Here is a 16988-nt window from a genome sequence, read left to right as displayed (position 1 = left end):
ATGCACCACCTGTCTATACTTTGTATATCACTTTTCTGCTTTTTTGCACTTCTAGTTAGACACAAACTGCATTTTGTTGTCTTTGTACTTGTATTCTGCACAAATAATCAAAATATGTCAATAAATGCTGATGCAATTTTGACATCAATGTTTGTCGCATTTATGTTTATTTGACATTGAAGCTTGATATTGAATGATATCAAAACAACATCAACATCTTGACATCAAATAGATGTAGAATTGACATCAAATGCCAACAAAGCTTGACATGGAAATGACATCTTGATGTAGAATAAATGTTGAATTGACATCAAAGCTTGACATTGAATGATATCAGAATAGCATCAAAACGACATCATCATGACATCTTGATGTCAAATAAATGTCGAATTGACATCAAAGCTTGACATTGAATGATATCAGAATAGCATCAAAACTACATCAACATCTTGACGTCAAATAAATGTTGAATTGACATCAAATGCCAACAAAGTATGACATCAAAATAACATCAAAACGACATCGCGGAGGTCAAAATCTTGACGTCAAATTGACATCAGTACATTGACGTCGATACAACTTTCATTCTAGACGTAATTTTGACGTCGATGTTTGATGTCATATTGATGTTGAATTGACATCAAATGCCCACTGGGTAGCCTATGCATCTGCACTCGCCTATTATTTGAACTCATCCAAATTGAAACTTACTTCACCGTGGTCTCATAGGCAACAACAAAACAGTTTTACACTTAGTTATTTACTTTCATTATTAACTGACAAAGGATTACAATCGAAAAAAATAGCCTTAAAAAGCAATAATTGAGTGCCTGTCATTTTAAAACGTTCGTGTGGGAATCCTTGCAATTAACATTAACACAGTTAAAAGGCTGCTGATGTGTGGATGCAATTCATAACGGTTCGTACTTCTCCTTTGGACAAGCACTTTTGAGTCTTGGAAAACGGTTTTCCATTTACATCGGGATTTTGCAAACATTCAGTCAATAAAATGAGCCCTGCATTAGTAACGAATAAGTAGCTGCAAGTAAGCATGCTAAACTTGACACCCAAACAGTATTCTAACGTTAGCTTTGAGATACTGCTTGATTGCATACTGTAACTTAACTTAGTTTAGTCTCCTCAATGTACTATGTTGTGATAAGACCTTAGCAGAGTTTACTTTAACTTTAATGCAGCAGTTTTAATGCTGCAAATTTGCGCAGCATGGTCACGATGCTAAGCGGATTTAATAGCAATTTAGCCCACTGTGTTCTATGGAGTGCTTCTATGTGGCAACAACAATCCTTCAACAATCGTGAATATTTTGTTAAATGCACATGCAGAGGAGGAGCAGCGGGCTTGTTACGAGAGAGAGCGGGCGGGGCGAGGAAAGGCTGTGTGAGTAAAAAGTGCAGCTCAATGAAAATATTTTATCTTATCTTTAATTTAAATAGTAGGCCTAACATAGAACATCAATGTGTGGTGGCCGGTTTTGATTTCGTGGTGCCCAGCTACAGATTAGTCAACGTATGGAAAACACTGAAGGTGTAAAATTAAAAATATTTAGCAGCACACGTTTTCTGAGCACACAGGTAAAACATTATCAAGCTCTTATCAGGTGTGTCCATTGTCTTCTTCATGAAAGTCAAGTTCCAATAATAAGTTGACTTACCTAAGGCTGGATACCCAAGGTAGAATCTATCTGCCCCAAGCCATCCAAGGAAGAGAGACAAAGCTACAGCAACTTTGTAAGAGTATCCTCTCCTGAGAAAGATGGCATATGAAAACGTATTGTACACATCATGCTTATCTTATATTTTTTATTCTAAACTTCTAAAACCCTGTATACTCTGCAAAACATGTATGCAACATGTAATGTCAGCTCACAATGAAGTAACAAAAAATGGATTGTGGATATTATGACAATTAATTCCCTGACATTACAGGGAAAATTAACTTACACATTCCTGCAGGGAATACTTCTGTTGAAACCAACTTCTTCTCCACTGAATTTAAACCTTGTCCCATTAGCTAGTTGGCAGGTGACATTTGGGGCTGGTTTACACTCCACTGTGAACAAGCGCAATCAGTTATATATGCGGCAGGTTGTAAATAACACACAAAAAACAAACCAGACAAAATCTAGAACCATCCTACTTGTTAGTGGCACACAGTCTACGATGATATGGGGGTACATTAGTGCCTATGGCAGGGATTCTCAAAATGTTTGGTTCCAAGGACCCCTTTTGGGGGAGAACATTTTCTGAGGACCCCCACATAATCATAACAATTAAGCATGCCATTTCTCTAAAGCTGCGGCCAGGTTCACTATCCTGTGTTTTCTGGCAGGTGTGTAACTTGGTCTTGTCAGTTTTGGACAATTTTATTTTTTATTTTGCCTCACTTGATGAGACGACGTGGACTTACTCAAACATTTCTCCATGTTCTTCAGCTAGCTGGCTAACAAATAAGCCAAGCTAATCAGCAGTAGGAAAGCTTTTTCATGAAATTTGGATTGTGCAGCCCTACACACATACATATCAACACACATTAAAAAAAAACATTAAAAGAGATCTCAGGCCATTTTTAACACGGAGCTCAGTCAAAGTCCTTTTAGGCAAGTTCCTCCACTCGGTGGCCATTTGACAACGCTTTTTGGGCACTCGTCGGGCATCCATTTCGGCAGAAATGCGCGTGCGCAAGGCTTCACGACACCAATCTTGCTCCAGCGGGATCGAGATCACAACACATGATTGGCACAATGTCTTCACAACACACCATATGATTGGCTCAATGTATTCACATGTCGACGTTTTGCCGAGGAAGGGGCGGGATATGTGTAGACAACGGCCATATTGGCGTGACAAACTAGCCCCATGCATTTCTATGGAGTATTTTTTGAGTGCTGTGTCTCCACATTAGAAAGTCTCTGGCTCATTTGATCATGTTCACAGAATACAGTCTGTCAGAAAAAAAACGTGAAAACAATCGGTGCTGTCTGACGCGAGTTAGATGGCTACTGTAGCAGCTAAAGCAGACAAAGTGCTTACAAGCTATGGGGGCATGTACTAAACTGTGCCTTTGTGCCTCCTAACAGTCTCAAAATGTCTTGACAAGTGCTGTGCAACATAAACAGTCATTACATGACACCACTGTGCGTGTTTAAAGGAACACGCCACCCAATGTCAGTAGTAATATATGTTCTTACCTTAACTTCCACGAGTTGAGTCATACCTCTCCCGTGTCGGTACGTGCACTCCAACGCTCTGGTGCGCGGCTGGACTGTGTTAGCATGTTGCTATGCTAGCGGGCTTTGACGGTAACTAAGCGTAGAAGTAATCAGAAACATCCACGTTTTCCCGACTTAAATACAGTTGCACTAGTAGTTGATAGAAATGCTACGGCCACGCAACATGAAACGTGGCGATTTTCCAAGCGAATAAACCGGAGAACTACAATGTGTGGCGCAATAGCACTTGGGAGTACTTCGACCTAGCGTAGTAGTATTGTTAACACCTAATTGTAGATCCTATCCACCACAGAGTTTAGAATCCATGCTGGATCGACCCTCCCTCCCCTCTGAGCGAGAGAGAGGCACACACACTAGAGATGCGCTGATGGGCTATTATTTCAACCATAACTGCACAGCAGTTTGTTTTAATGTAGGCTATATGGGTGATGCAGCGCTGCTGACGTGAGGCTAGAAAGCCCTTGCCTGTTCTAGAAAGACTGATCCAATGCAGCAAATATATTAAAAGGCTAAAGTCGTACATTGGCTATGTTGTAGCCTATCCCCAGAATATCAGCAGCAAACTCAGTCTCTGTCTCGCAAAACAGTCTCCAAATAAAACGCACATCGGCCTGTTGCCTATTCTGCCAGCTTGTGACAATATATCGTCCAAAATGCTTGATTGCATTGCATTCTCCACATTTTTAGCTAAATTTTCATGTACCACATCAGCATTTTTGTTCAGTGAATCTTTTGTAAATTGCTTTACAATTACCGTCGGGCCTATAGGCCTATTGCCAGGCTTGCCTCAGCTTCGGTCACGTCCTTTTACAATTTTATCATTGTAATAAAAAACGCAATTTGCCACATAATTTCAACATGCTCCTGGCCTACTAATTAATGCCTATTGTACTTTATTATTTGCAAAAAGAAAGAAATCCTTGATAAAATAACAAGTCATTCCCATTATAGGCTACTTTACACACTGTTATGTCAGGGTGACTGACAAGCCTGTTCTGAAGACTCCCATTCATTTTGACTGCACGAGCGCGTCTTTTTCAGACAGACAGCATTTTATAGCAGGCCATCGGACAAATATGACGCCTCGATAGCCTATTAAAGAAACTCCGACTCCATTCATTCTGAAAGTCCACCGCACAACGTGCAAGTTCACATTTTTAGTAACAACCGCCAAACTTGCTTGCTTGCCTTATCTAAGTTTTCCGACTATTTTTCGTAGGCCCTATACCTTCTTTTTCCGCTGGATGTTATTGAGTTTGTAGAAGTTTTAGCTCTTACGTTCTGAACATCTCGCACTGCCATCGCCCGATGTCATTTCTGAGTCATATCACTCTCTGTCTCTCTTTTAAATGCCTATTCCCTGAATGGTAGGCTACAATTATGTGTTTTATATAGGCCTATAGGATAATATCGAAACAAAATAACCCAGGCAGTCTCATCTAGGATATAACACAGGTTGAAGTCAACGTCAAGTTGGTTCTATTTAGGGAGGTGAATGTGTGTAAACATCTGTAGATGACTCAGAAATGACATCGGAAGACAAGGAGTGAATAGTGGCAGAGGCAAGCCGAAGGCTGCTGACAAGGGCCCGACGCTATTGTAAAGCAATTTACAATAGATTCACTGAACAAAAATGCTGATGTGGTACATACAAATTTAGCTAAAAATGTGGAGAATGCAATGCAATCAAGCATTTTGGACGATATAGTCACAAGCTGGCAGAATAGGCAACAGGCCGATGTGCGTTTTATTTGGAGACTGTTTTGCGAGACAGAGACTGAGTTTGCTGCTGATATTCTGGGGATAGGCTACAACATAGCCAATGTACGACTTTAGCCTTTTAATATATTTGCTGCATTAGATCAGTCTTTCTAGAACAGGCAAGGGCTTTCTAGCCTCACGTCAGCAGCGCTGCATCACCCATAGCCTACTAAAACAACCAGCGGATGGTGGGCGGGTGTGGTTTCGAAAATTGGTCAAAAAACTTTGGTGCTGATGGATGATAAGTTTTGCTATGCAGTTATGGTTGAAATAATAGCCCATCAGCGCATCTCTAGTGTGTGTGCCTCTCTCTCGCTCAGAGGGGAGGGAGAGGCTGAGGGTCGATCCAGCATGGATTCTAAACTCTGTGGTGGATAGGATCTACAATTAGGTGTTAACAATACTACTACGCTAGGTCGAAGTACTCCCAAGTGCTATTGCGCCACACATTGTAGTTCTCCGGTTTATTCGCTTGGAAAATCGCCACGTTTCATGTTGCGTGGCCGTAGCATTTCTATCAACTACTAGTGCAACTGTATTTAAGTCGGGAAAACGTGGATGTTTCTGATTACTTCTACGCTTAGTTACCGTCAAAGCCCGCTAGCATAGCAACATGCTAACACAGTCCAGCCGCGCACCAGAGCGTTGGAGTGCACGTACCGACACGGGAGAGGTATGACTCAACTCGTGAAAGTTAAGGTAAGAACATATATTACTACTGACATTGGGTGGCGTGTTCCTTTAACCCAATAATAAGGAACAGTATAAATCCTAATTCCGTGAACATGATCAACTGAGCTCCGTGTTAAAAATGGCCGGAGTTCTCCTTTAATAATTTGACTCACCCCATGCAACTAAATCTTTGCAGGCTTCTGGTTCCTGTGTTGCATCATTTATTTCTGGGTCCAAACAAAGATACCTGATCCAAGTTAAGGTCATGTTCTTTAACATATAATCACAGAATCAATTAATGCCATAAATATTGATTAATGTACTTGTAGCAAAGCGAGAGAGTAGTGACCCCCCCCCCCCCCCATCTTGAACCTGGGTCTCCGCACTCTCCGGGGTACTAAACATGCAACTTGACAACGGCAAAGAGCCAGACTCGTTAGTTATAGTTATATGCATTACTTTCAGTGTTTTTCCCTTAAAGGAAACAATTTTTTAAACAGATCTGTTTCTCGAGCTTAACAAGTGCTGTTGCTATGGAAAAAAAAGTTTGCTGAAGCCAACAGCTAGAGCAGACAGACAGGAACAGTGCTACACTTTGGGGGCATCTTTAAAATCACATCTTGTTCTTTTCATACCAAGAGTGCTTGGGGACCTTGAGAAACTGAGATCTATATGAAAAATAACCGGAGTTCTCCTTTAATGTTAAAACGCCTATCATTAGTTGACGGTCAACGTCCACTGGACTTGGCCAAACAGGTTTCTTCTAGCGCCTGGTCAGAGAACACTCAGGGCTTAAAAGACTGGTATCAAAAAAAGACATGTTGCTAACATTACCTGTTGTCCACCGAGTTGTTGCTGATCTACCATGCCAGTATCAACCTTAAAAGACTATCTAAGGTCTACTTGTAAACTTTCATTGGGGACCAAAACTAATCGGAGTAATTTTGAGTAAGACAGTAATATGCATTTACAATGAAATAACATATTGTGATAGGCTTGGAGGAGAGCTTGCTACTTCAACGTTGGAGCTTCCAGGCAGCTACAGTGCTACACTCTGGGGGCATGTTCATGAGCCCCCATGTTCATGCCCCCAGAGTGTACTGTAGCACTGTAGCTGCCTGGCTCCTTTAGCTGTTGGCTGCAGCAACTCGAGCTAGGTAAAACCAATTGTTTTAGTTTTTTCCCCCGTACCAACAGTACTCGGACCTCGAGAAGTGGAAATCTATGTGAAAAAAATCGCCAGATTTCTCCTTTAAGCTGATATGGCTCAAAATATCATTACACATTGGATACTGTGGAGAAGGTCCCTACAGACAGACTTTGTAAGTGTACTACAGAGAGGGTATAATACTTCAGTTTGTCTGCAGAGGTCCTCTCAAATGTTTTTTGAGCTTATGGCTTGTGATTTATTTTGATGTACTGAAGCTACCTACAAAAGTTATGCTATATGTTATTAAGTTGTAAATGCATACTGCAGTCTTACTCTAAACTGCGCCGATCAACATCATTTTTACCCTCCAACTAAAGTTTACACTCGTAATCACAGTACCAGTAGGAGAAAAAAACTGTACTGTTGTTGGTGTTATGCTTTCTGTCTTCTACACCGTCTTGCGTCACTCACCAACTGTCTTGTGCCACTTGCCTACTGTCCCACCTACAGTCTCCTATACTGTCCCCTGCCACTTACCTACTGTTTTGTGGCACTCGCCTACTTTACTGTGCCACTAACCCACTGTTCCGTGGGTTAGAGCTAGGGTTGGTATAGTTGGCAACTGGTAAAAGACAGTTGTGGCGGGACAGTATGCAAGTGGCACGGGACGGTGGTGGGGGACAGTAGGCAAGTGGCACAAGACAGTAAGTGAGTGTTGTAGGACAGTAAGTGAGTGCTGCAGGACAGTGGCCCGGTGAGTGCCACAGGATAGTGATGCGGGACAGTTAGCAAGTGGCACAAAATAGTAAGTGACTGCCAAGGGACAGTGGCGTGGGCCTGTAGGCGAGTGGCACGGAACAGTGGTGCATGAGAGTAGGCGAGTGCCACAGGACAGTAGGCAAGTGGCATGAGAGAGTGGGCAACTGCCACGTGACAATGTCGCAGGAAAGTGGCACGGGATAGTGATGAGGGACACGCATAGGCCAGAGTTGTCTTTTAATCAGCGTCTGAATAGAGGCATGCAGGAGTTCAAGGTTCTGCTAGGACCTTGGATCTGTCCTATCAGAAATCAACCGAGCTGCTGATCTGCTGGTTGGATTCCCAGCGCCGTCTGCCCAAAAAGACCAGATCTGTCCAGTGCTCTACAGACGACCCTAATTTGACTGTACAAGAACAGATTCATTGTTTACCTCAAGAGAGTTACTGTATATATATATATATATATATATATATATATATATATATATATATGATTACTATTGCCCCATGGACTTACTGTTGACTATTTATGTCCTTGTCTATGTGAAAGGCTTTGTGTAGACATTTGTGCTAAAAATACATACATAAATATAGTTTTATCTTAACGCTGAAAAACATTTGCCCTGTTCCAATTATTTATACAGTAGAAATGCTTTTTATGAGTCTGAACGGTTTAAATGTTGGTTCGCGAACGGGAACGGATCCTGTTCTCAGTTGGTGTAGTCTGAGCAAATAAGCCTAGAAAAGGGTCAAAGGTGGAAGTAAATACAGGAAAAGCATATTTGGTATCATTTGAATCGTAATTTTCTGTAGATTAAGAATTTGTGGTGCCTACAGCGCAGATTTGTACCGAAAAAAATATATAGGGCTTTGAATGAAGCATGGCACAATGATTTTTGGGCCAAAAAAAAATATAGGGCTTTGAATGGAGCATGGCACAATGATTTTTGGGCCAAAAACATATGTTAGTACATCTTGATATTAGCTGATATCTCTTAAGCCAATTGAAAAATATTCATCAAACTTGGTCTACTTACCCACTTTAAGTTGTCAAAGAGCTGACAAGACAATTTAGTTCTTGAGGTCAAAGGTCAAGGTTACAAGGGGTCACACAAATAACTCACATGCAGTATTTGGTTCATATCTCCAAAGCAGACTGATGGATCTTCATTAACTCAAGTACATTTATTGTCTATACAAGTTAGATGAACTTAGGGACTCAGGGTCATGGGGTCAAAGGTTAGGGTCAGTTTCATCCCCTGACATACAAGGTTATAGACGGTGGACACATGCTAATCAACATGCCATGTTCACTTCAAAAACTGTAAATATAGTGATTTTTTTTTATGTTGCACAACATAGACTTGGTTGTTTTTGACATGGGGAGTCCCTACAGCACAATGAGTTTAATACCTAGGGCTGGGCGATATATCGGTATTACGACTACGACCGATATATTTTTGAAAACGATATGTAGTTGAGACAATATCGTAATACCGGTATTATGTCAAATAATGGGCCATTTTATCAAAGCCACTTGCTCTTCTGTGTTCAGACCATTCAGATAGCCGCAGCTCTGCTCAACTGCGCCCCTTGCGTGTGCACGTTCTCCCTCGCAGCACTACAAACTTTCAAACATGACGGACACTGAGTCAGATTTTGTTTACCTTGATCAGAGGTTGGTGCTGATGCCTATTCCGTCGGCACATCAACGGCTAGACCGAGAATTCTCGTTGTGAAATCAAAATTCCACTGGAGCTCCAAGCGGTTTTGTACACGCAGAAACACTGTTTAGCAGCTACAGCTCTTCGACTCACGGTAAAATGTAATTTTTGGTACATAGCCTAGCTAATTTAAATACACTGATGAATGCTTGCGTTTAGCGACAGTAGCAGATCTAAAGTCCTCAGGGAGACAACCTAAACGCTGATTTTATTAAGAGGATATGCACGCGACTCGCGAGCAGTTAGGGCATCATTTTTTATGATTCCTGAAACCCCATTCAATCGTGCATAGGGATTTTTCTTACGAACCGGAACATGCAAAAATGAACGCATACAAAACGACGGTAGCCTCTATCACACTCTTAATGAGTGACTCAGTTACGTTGTTTAAGTAGCCTAATTCTAAAAAAAAAACATGTAGCAACATGTCTAGGCCATCATAGTCTACATTTGCTTGTCATCTAGGCCCTATCAAACCCTTACAGGTAAAAAAACTGCATTGTGTGACAAAACTGCAGGTTTTTTCAATATTGTTGTGCCCAAAATAGCCTATTACATTGTGCAGTACAATGTAGGCCTGCGTTGTCAGTCAGGGTCAACTTTTGGTCTTTTGTTATTTGCACAGCTTTATCAGAGCAACTGTAGCCTATGCCTATTGTAGGCCTATGTTATTGTTTACACTTTTTTGCACAGCTCTGTTAGAGCAGTCTGAAATTAATATAATTAAAACTGGCTGTGTTGTCATAATTGTTGTGTTGAGTGAATATATGAAGCACTTCGCTCTTTCTGTTTGAAATATCAATATTGTATCGATATCGTATATCGCCAATCAGCCCCAAAATATCGGGATATCAGTTTTGGTCCATATCGCCCAGCCCTATTAATACCCCTCCTTTGTATATAAGAATCAAGAATCTGATTGCAATTACTAGATGGGCAAATGTGCTTAGCAGTTACATAACAGTGAAATACTTCCACTAGCATAGTCATGACCTGACCAATATCTCTTTCAATATTGCCCAAGCAGTCCTTTCCACAGTACAAGCAGTGCTACTTCCCGCTGTAAATTATAGCTTTCTGTGCTGTTGTGGCTGTATGACTGTTAACTGTGGCCCTTGCTATTTCCCTTCATGGACAAGGTGTTGTCCACTTTCTCCTGGCAATTTCTGTGACCCTGAAGACTAGCATTGTCTTCCAGTTTTGATGTTAGTAATGTGGCATGTCCGTTATCTGTTCAGTTGAAGTTAGGGGTGGGCAAAAAATAACATCTAAATATGTTGGAAGATTTTGACGGTATATATCAATAATATAATTAAATACGAATTTGTCAATCTCTTAAAAAATGGGATTTAATTGTATGAGTTACAAGCCACTTTATAATTTCTTACAAAGCACATTAAGGGACACAAAGTATTAGGATAGGAGTTCATTTTCTAAATTTTGTTTCTGAAAGATGAGACTGTTGTAAGAAGCAATATTTTCCCCTGGGATGAATATCAGTATTTAGTTGTGCTCAGTACTGTCTTGATAAATTATTTTCCATTTCACTGCAATGGATGATGAGACAGCACTTGAAGAGGAACCTGGCATATGCGCAGATCTTTGCGTTATCTGCCAATGTGGAGGTGAGCTGTCATCTTGTAGCACTGGCTTGCAAAAGCTGATTTACTATAGCATTGCTATAGGCAACAACACATTTTTAAAGGGGTGGTTCAGGATGTTTGTTTTGCTTTAATAAATGTCATAATCTTTTTTAATGTCAATTCAGATAGTTTATTCTATGCCTCAGCCAGCTATAGCCTCATGACCTTTAACCTCTACCAGTGACCCCATGATCTTTAATGCCTTATCAGTTAATTTAGGCTTAATTAACTGTGTTGGGTTTAATGAGGATCCTTCAATCTGCTTGAGAGGTATAAAACATTGCATGTCAAGTATGACCTCACGTGACCTTGACCTTTGACCCCAAGACATTAAACACCTACTAATTTCATCAAGAACTTATGGTGAGTAAGTACACCAAGTTTGGTAAAGATCCTTTTACCAGTTTGGGAGATATCAGTTAATATCTATATGTGATAATATACGATTTTGGCCCAATAATCATTATACCATGGTCCATTCAAAGCTGTATATCTTTTTTCTGGTACAAAGCTGTGCTGTAGGCACCTGAAATTCTTAATCTACATGAAATTACGGTTCGATTGATACCAAATATCCTTTTGCTGTATTTACTTCCACCTTCAACCCTAATTCGCTCAGACTAGTGGAAAAGATCATTTAGCCACGTTAATGGTGTCTTATCAAGTTATTTAAACAGTCTACATTGGAAACATTTTTAAATAAGGTTACATTGTCATATCCACCATGAGTGTTACACATAAATTAGGCTAGCAGCTAGCGTTACAGCAAACCGCACTTATGAATGAAAGCATCACAAAACCAGCTGAACGTGCAGTTCCCGATCACCCCGCGACTGCAAATATAGATCTGGCATATGTAAAAGTATGTTAGTACGTTAGTTATGTGTTACTTGGTAACGTTATAGTACACGTAACATTATAAGATTGTTGTGTTTACATAATGATCTACGAAGATGTTACTAGCTAGCTACTTCGTTAGCAACTGTTCACCAGGCAAGCTGTTAGCGTTAGCCATAAACAAGAAAGTTGATTATTGAAGGATATTGTCCAAGATGTAGATTTTCGCAGCTGTCGAGGTCACCGATACGGCTTCCTTGTAAATTCCAGCATAGCGAGAGAGTAATTATCGTAAACAAAAGCAAGGACTGTTCAGGCACCCTGACACACGGAGGAGCCATGATGGGAAGTAATGTTAGTATTTTACATCACGTGATGAAAGACGCTCTTAAAGACGCACTGCAGAAAATTGAGGACAAATAAGTTTCTAATATTGTGTGAACCAAATGTGTGCAACTCCACACCTTAAACACATTACGTATGTTTTATATAACGTTAACGTTAGTTTGTGTGTCTGACCAGAACACGTTCTTTTCAGCCGTAGCTTCTAGTTATTGCCCGCCAGTGATTACGTTAAGGCAAACGGGTTAACGTTAACGTATGCATTTAACTGGTGCATACTGCATAGCCATATCTTAGTTGCACGGCGAGCCGACCAGCTAGCCAAATATGAAGGCAAACGACCAATATTTAGATCCGACTAACATTATACTATAAGAATATTACTCGACCAGTCAGCAGCCTCGACTTCATGATCAGCCTCCATCTTAAATGATTTTATTAATATTGAGTCAGTTAACCTAGTAATTTACCAAGCAAGTAATCAGCTATTTAGATACTTCGTCTTTCAATGTAAACTAGAACTCTAACGTTAAACGTTTCACCTGTTGTGCTTATCATGGCTCCCAACAATATCGTTTTCTAGCGTTACTGATTTTGCTAAACTTACGGCTGTCATTAATGTCTGCTATAACATAACGATAACGCGAGGGGGTCCTGTAACAATATCAGTTGGCAAATTAAGTATCAAGTTAGCCAACACCAGTGTTTTTACTGCACCTGCTACAGAGACATGACTCTTGTCATTTCCCCCCCCCCACCACACCAAGCGGGTTATCAAATTACAACCAATACTAGTTTGTCGTTCCCCGCCCTAACTTTACCCCTGGGATCTGCTGCACTTCCTGTTTAAGGTGAGGTGCCTACGTTTTCAACTTCTGTCGGCCAGGTAAGGTACTCAAAATAATAACGTATGTTTTCGATTGTGGGAGTACAAATCATGTCGTGTAATTCTCCTTGCCATCTTGATTTCGTTGTAATGTCCTCCAGGTTTTCTCTAAAAGTTGGCCTATAAAGTCTAAAGTCTATCAGCTGTCACTAACGTTAACTCATGACCAAGTGCTACGCTATTGCATTAAAACGTATTAAAATTGATGAGGCCTTTCTTTGTATTAAGTGTTGTTTACAACATTGTCGCGTTGTCATGTCACTGTCATGTGAGGGCTTGACCAAAGTTATCAGACTTCTTTGAATCTGATGTGCTGTGTAGAATTCAGGTTGAATTCAGGTTGAGCTAATACTTCCTAGCTTAGACTAAACCTCGATTTCCTTTCTTTAGCACCATTCACGGATTGGAAGCAGAATGTTTGAAAATGTTCCTACAGGTAGGCCTTGGTGAAATCATGTCATTGCTGTAATCGCATTTTTGTAGAAACATCTATCACATTGTGTTCATGAAGAGTCTACACGCCAATGCTACAAGTGCACCAATATAACAATCACCTTTATATATATATATATAATCGATTTTTCGTATATTGTTCGTATTTGTACTTTTTTGTGAACTGTACATTTTTGTGTTCAAAGTCTCATCAGCGGAGCGTCAGCAGGTTCTTCAAGCTCTTGAACGTCTACAGTTGAAACTGGTGCAGCAGGAGGAGTGGACCCATAGTGAGAGACTTGGTGCCTTAAGAGATGCTTTGCAGAGCCCACTGCTGGGACACATCCTCACCTTGCAGCACTCCGTCAAGCAGCTCAGAGACCAGGTGTGTTTGCACATGCTGAAGGATGAGTAAAAGCCCCACATGTTTTTTTTATGTGTGATGTGAAAGTTGCACTTTGACATTTGGTTTAACAGTGTGCACATTTGATGGTTCTTGTGTCCCTACCAAAGCTGAGACCAAACCTACGCCCTTGGGAAAGTTGTTTCTATTTATTGGCTGTACAGGCAGTCAAATTACACCTCTCTCTTCTGTGCTGTTGAAGCAAATTGTAGGGGCAGTGGGTTTAAGACAGAATGGTTGTTGATTGAGACCCAACACCTTTGTGGTCAGTCAGTTATCAGTCAGTCTCCAGTTTCTTTTAAATTAACAGCCTCACTTGAGTCATGGTATTTGTGAGAAGTTTTTTTAATTATTTTTTAGGCTTTAACCCTTATCATCCAAGCAACAGCAACTCAAAAGCTCTAGTCAAGCCTTATTCCATGGCGAGTTTCATTTTGCAGGGATGCAAACAGCGCGCTTTTCGGCGCCTCCTGTTTTTTCACATCAGTTTGAGTGACTTGTGTGAATCATGCAGACCCGACAACATTTTTTTAAGGGGAGGGGGGTCTGAGAGGGTCTAATTATCATGGATGCTTTTCGGCAACTCTTGCTTTTTCAATCAATCTATGTTTGACCTAGTCATAGACATAGTAACCGACAACATTTTTTTAAATGTAACCTAGTTCGTTTATTAAAACGGTAGGAAAACTGTAACCTGACTCTCGCCAGATGAATTTCATTCCGCCTAGCTTCACTCACACCATCTGGGATCGCTTCCGTTGAGAGTGATTTCGGCACCAGATTTTATGGTAGAGCCAATCAGGACGCAGGGCGGGAGTTTCATAGATGTGACGTAGCGTAGAAGTGACTGTGATGGTGCATTCAGGGCACTTTGGAATGACAAGGACCGCCCCCGTGGCTACTTTGTTTTTCCGACAGCAAGTGTTCATGTAACCTGACTCTCGCCAGATGAATTTCGTTCCGCCTTGCTCCACTCATCCATCTGGGATCAATCCATTGAAGTGTTGCTTCAGAAGGCTGGGCCTAATCAAAAAATGCTTGCATATGAGTGGATAAGCCACTTGTCCGTCATCTATTGACGTGCTACTTCAACCACTCACATCGAAGCCAACCCGTGACGCTGATAACAGTCTCACAGTCGCTTCTACGCTATGTCACATCTATGAAACTCCCGCCCTGCCTCCTGATTGGCTCTACCATAAAATCTGGTGCAGAAATCACTCTCAACGGAAGAGGTCCCAGATGGATGTGAGTGAAGCTAGGCGGTGCTAAGCGGAACGAAATTCATCTGGCGAGAGTCAGGTTAGTGTTCATGTGCTTTGCCGTCGGAATGTGTGACAAACACGGATGCCACAACAAAGGTTAAAACATACACTCACTAATCCTAAATAAACAACTGTATTTGCTTAACATATAGTGTAATACGCTTGTGAAAGAAAGATATGCAGCCTTCAAGTGAAAAAAAAAGGCAAATTCCCAAGTTCACATTAAAACTGTTGGACATGAAAGGCCACATGGACTACAAGCGGACTACAAGCGAACTACAACGTGACGACAAAAGTGATGACGAGCCCCTAACTGGGCAACTCTCTTAGCAAAATCTAGCCCCAGTTTCCGACCTCTGACTCACACATTACGTGACGTGAATGACGCGGAATGATGATGTTTTCACCGGGAAAAAGGTTTTTCCGAAGCCCATGAACGCTAGGTGAGACTGTTCTCAGCGTCATGGGTTGGCTTTGATGTGAGTGGTTGAAGTAGCACGTCGATGACAGACAAGTGGCTTATCCAAACATATGCAAGGATTTTTGATAAGGCCCAGCCTTCTGAAACACCTCTCCAATGGATCGATCCCAGATGGATGAGTGGAGCTAGGCGGAACGAAATTCATCTGGCGAGAGTCAGGTTAGGAAAACTGTCCATCAACAAAAACAGCATGGAGTTAAAACGCTCTTTTTTCAGCACACTTGTGTTTGCATCCCTGATTTTGGAAAAAATACACCAAGAGCGAGGAGCAGTTTCAAATCGTGAGTGAGCAGAAGACGGCGCCGGTGAGCGGCCCGATGCGAACGTCATTTCTATGCTCTCAATCATAATTGTTACACTTGTGATACAGTTTTATTCACCACAAGATTATTTTTCACTCCTCAGTTTCTGTATTTACACTCTCGGTTCCTGTATCTGCGCTCGTTTTTGTTTCGTGCTTGTCAGCTAAATAATGTCATACTTGTCTGTTATGAGAGCGGGGCAAGGAGAGGCTGCCTGAAGGTGCAAATAGCTCTACAATGAAAGAGCTGTACAGTTATAAAATGATTAGGCTATTTATTCGTTTTTTTGGACAACGTAGTTAAGGTGGGAGGCGTGTGTTGTTTAGGCGGCCGCCTAAGCTGTGAAGCACTGCAGGAAACACTGATTATGGAACTTTACTTTTGCTATGTTACATGACCTGCATTTGGCCTGCATGGAGATTTGCAGTCTTTGACTGATATATGTCTGGAGATGTCCTCAACGTTGTTACAATTGTTGTTAAAGAGGCATTAAGGAAGAATGGTACCCCTACAGTTGAGAAGTGCAATTGTTACCACTGTTGTAAATACTTGTCACAGTATGACCCTCCCCATGTTGCCCTACAGCGCGATACGTGCATTTGTGTAGTTTGAGTGTGTCCCCTTCTGGTTGTCAATGTTACTCGCCACTTTTGATCGCTGCTTATAATTCCTTTTATGAGTACATGACAATAAACCACTTGATCTTGAACTTGAATAAATGCAGCTGCTGTTACATTGTTTGTTTGCCATATACAGCATGGCAGATGAATGAACAGCAGCCACAGGGAATATTTTTGGGGTGCTAGGTTGTGTGCTAGGTTACATTCGCAGCATTGATGAAAAGTGGAGTCTGGAGTGACATACAGGAAAGCTGGAGAGAATGCAAAACGGCAGCTCTCCGTGCATGAACACTTTACAGGAGAAGGAGAGCTGCAGCGCTGTGGCTGTTTTTGCACTCCATCTTTTACTGAAGGACTTACATATAGTTCACACGAAATACAACAGACATCTCAAACAGTTAAGTGATTTAACACAGAGATTGAAACAGATGTTACCGTTCTTAACTCCACTGTGGAGGTAC

The 16988-nt window shown here is 41.2% G+C and overlaps 2 protein-coding genes across 2 annotated transcripts in view; one reads left to right on the top strand and one right to left on the bottom strand.

Annotated features, from left to right (window-relative positions):
* The window catches only part of tm2d1 (TM2 domain containing 1), a 38559-nt gene extending 26534 nt beyond the window's left edge, over nucleotides 1–12025 (bottom strand). The window contains exons 1-5 of the mRNA XM_076277800.1: nucleotides 12005–12025; nucleotides 8630–8671; nucleotides 5857–5953; nucleotides 1962–2070; nucleotides 1673–1764 (exon numbers count right to left, since the gene is read on the bottom strand). Coding sequence (XP_076133915.1) covers nucleotides 1673–1764; nucleotides 1962–2070; nucleotides 5857–5950 — 295 coding nt within the window. The 5' untranslated portion in view covers nucleotides 5951–5953; nucleotides 8630–8671; nucleotides 12005–12025. The remainder of the gene's footprint in view (nucleotides 1–1672; nucleotides 1765–1961; nucleotides 2071–5856; nucleotides 5954–8629; nucleotides 8672–12004) is intronic.
* A 941-nt stretch (nucleotides 12026–12966) lies between these two features.
* LOC143116603 (inaD-like protein) overlaps nucleotides 12967–16988 on the top strand; it is an 87058-nt gene continuing 83036 nt past the window's right edge. Inside the window, exons 1-3 of the mRNA XM_076277797.1 lie at nucleotides 12967–12989; nucleotides 13415–13460; nucleotides 13663–13841. Of these exons, the coding sequence (XP_076133912.1) occupies nucleotides 13439–13460; nucleotides 13663–13841 (201 nt within the window). The 5' untranslated portion in view covers nucleotides 12967–12989; nucleotides 13415–13438. The remainder of the gene's footprint in view (nucleotides 12990–13414; nucleotides 13461–13662; nucleotides 13842–16988) is intronic.

The sequence above is a fragment of the Alosa pseudoharengus genome, unplaced genomic scaffold (genome assembly GCF_046254945.1).
Source record: "Alosa pseudoharengus isolate Yale_2024_CS ecotype anadromous, Long Island Sound unplaced genomic scaffold, YU_APseudo_1.1 YU_APseudo_1.1_scf_11, whole genome shotgun sequence".
Lineage (NCBI taxonomy): Eukaryota > Metazoa > Chordata > Actinopteri > Clupeiformes > Clupeidae > Alosa > Alosa pseudoharengus.
The sequence above is the reverse complement of the archived record's forward strand: the minus strand, read 5'-3'. Positions and strand labels throughout refer to the sequence as shown.